The sequence below is a fragment of the Geospiza fortis genome, unplaced genomic scaffold (genome assembly GCF_000277835.1).
Source record: "Geospiza fortis unplaced genomic scaffold, GeoFor_1.0 scaffold450, whole genome shotgun sequence".
NCBI lineage: Eukaryota > Metazoa > Chordata > Aves > Passeriformes > Thraupidae > Geospiza > Geospiza fortis.
In genome coordinates this window covers 2,455,586-2,457,695 of record NW_005054416.1, presented here as the reverse complement: position 1 = coordinate 2,457,695, position 2,110 = coordinate 2,455,586, and the positions used below count along the sequence as shown (strand labels likewise).

At 64.3% G+C, this 2,110-nt stretch overlaps 1 protein-coding gene across 1 annotated transcript; it reads left to right on the top strand.

Annotated features, from left to right (window-relative positions):
• Positions 1 to 9: 9 nt before the first annotated feature.
• TMEM109 (transmembrane protein 109) lies at positions 10 to 1,577 on the top strand (the record flags this gene model as incomplete). Its single annotated transcript, XM_031061522.1, has 3 exons — positions 10 to 513; positions 605 to 707; positions 786 to 1,577. Coding segments are annotated over 3 exons (978 nt in total), but the record flags the coding sequence as incomplete, so codon positions are not given.
• Between the last annotated feature and the right edge of the window lie 533 nt (positions 1,578 to 2,110).

The window sequence follows — 2,110 nt, the reverse complement described above, 5'->3', positions numbered from 1 at the left end:
TGGCAGTGGTGGCAGTGTCCCATCCCGGAGCACCCCGCTCCCTCCTTTGGGAAGGGGTGCCCCCCCTTCCCAGCCAGGCCCGGTGCCCTTGGCTGTGTCCCGCTGACTCTGGTCGATCCCAAAAATAGCCGGGACACCCAGGCCTGTGCTGAGGGGGGGCATGGAACTGGGCTGTGGGGCCTCCAGCCTCCCCTCCTGCTTGGGGCACCCCAAAAACAGCAAGTGAACCCCAAAACCAGCAGGGTTTCCCCCTCCCAGCACCCCCACATGTCTCATTCCCCACAGATCCCGGGTTCCAGGATGGAGAGTGCCGTGGGGCGCCGGGCCCTGCTGGCCCTGCTGCTGTGGATCCCATTCCTCATGGGATCGGCGGGGGACGGAGCCAAGGATGGCCAGGAGGGATTCCGGGGACACGCCACCACCTCCGATGACTTCTTGCTCCGGCTGGGAAGATCCACTTGGGACACCCTGGAAAGCTGGGTGGGACACCAGCCCCTGCGGATGGTGGCAGAGGTGGGATCCCCATTCCCAAACCTTGCCTGGAGCTCCTTGTGCGGGGGCACAGGACATTTTCCCACTCCCTTATCCCCATCTTTCCCCACAGAGCCTCTCCACCACCCTCTGGATCGTTTCCTCTGGGATCTCAGCAGCCCTGAGCACGCTCTGTGCGATCCTGGGGGATCTCCTGGCCGCCTCCAGCATCAATGGTGAGTGGGGCTCTCCCCGTGGGACGGCTCCTGCCACCATTCCTGGTGCCACCGCTGACTCCCAGGTCCCATTCCCAGGCCACCGGCTGGTCCGAGCGGCGGCGCTGGCTCCCGGGGAAGTGCAGAGGGTCCTCCTGTGGGCCGTGGCCGCCCTGGTGGGATCCTGGGTGCTAGCCCGGCTCCGAGGGCTGCTGCTCCCGCTGCTCCGTGGCGTGAAGCTTTTCTTCTTCCTGGGAGCCTTCCTGCACGTGGCCGCTTCCCAGGAGAGCCCCACGGTGCAGGCGGGAATGCTGCTGGGCCTGTGGCTGCTCTACACCTTCCTGGGCAGCCTGGTGGCGTCCCCAGATCCCAGCGCCCGGCTGGATGCGGCCGTGAAGAGCCTGGAGTGGAAGGTGGAGGAGCTGCGGCGGCGCCAGAAGTTCGGGGGGCCCCGGAACCGGGAGGATTGAGCCCCCCTGAAGCTTCCCCAAAGCTTGGCTCCACCATCCCAAGCATCCCAAGCATGTGTCCCCCCGCTCTGCTGAGCCCCCTGCACCCCACCTCTGCTTCCCGGTTCTCCCAGGGGTCCTGGGGGCCCCCCATCCCTCTGGGAGCACCCCAAAATGGGGGCTGTGCCTTGCCACACGTGCCAAAAGTGCCTTCACCCCAAAAGCCCCCACATGCCCCAAGAGTGGGAGAAGAGCTCCCACATTCCCTGCTCGCCGGGGATGTTGGCCCAGCCCAGCCGGCTTGGGGTGCAGAGGGGATCCCATTCCCCGTCCCGGGGGCTCTGCTTGTTTTGGGGTCCCCTCACTGTCAGGTGTTGGGTTTTAAGCTGCTTTTTAAACGGTTTTGATAATGTGGTTTGGAATAAAGACAGATTTATCCGGCCTGGCCCTGCTGTTTTCCCAGGAGACGGGGGTCAGGCTCAAACTGGCCCTGCAGTCCATTCAGGGTGGGAAGGGAGGAGGAGGAAGATGAGGAGGGTGGTTTATCCATGCTAGGATCCCACCGCCCTCCAGCTGTTCCTGCTGTGCTTCCCGCTCGCTCCATGCCCCTCGCTATGGATGTCCTTGTCCTTCCCATGTCCCCAGTGTCCCCGGTGGAACAGGGAAAGATGGATGGCAGCTGGGGGAAGAATTCCCACCCTCCTGCTCTGCTCCGGGGGTCTCCGTGTAGCCTGGGGTGTCCGGTGCTGGATGGGGATGGGAATGGGATGAGGATTGGGATGGGGAAGAGGATGAAGAGTAGAGATGGGGATGGGTTATGGGATGAGGGTCGGGATGGGGAGCAGGGATGGTAATGGGGAATGGGGTGAGGGTGAGAATGGGGAGCAGGGCTGGGAATGGGGAGCAGGAGGGGGAGCAGGGCTGGGAATGGGGAGTGGGATGGGATGTGGCTCGGGCTGTGGAGCAGGAGCCGGA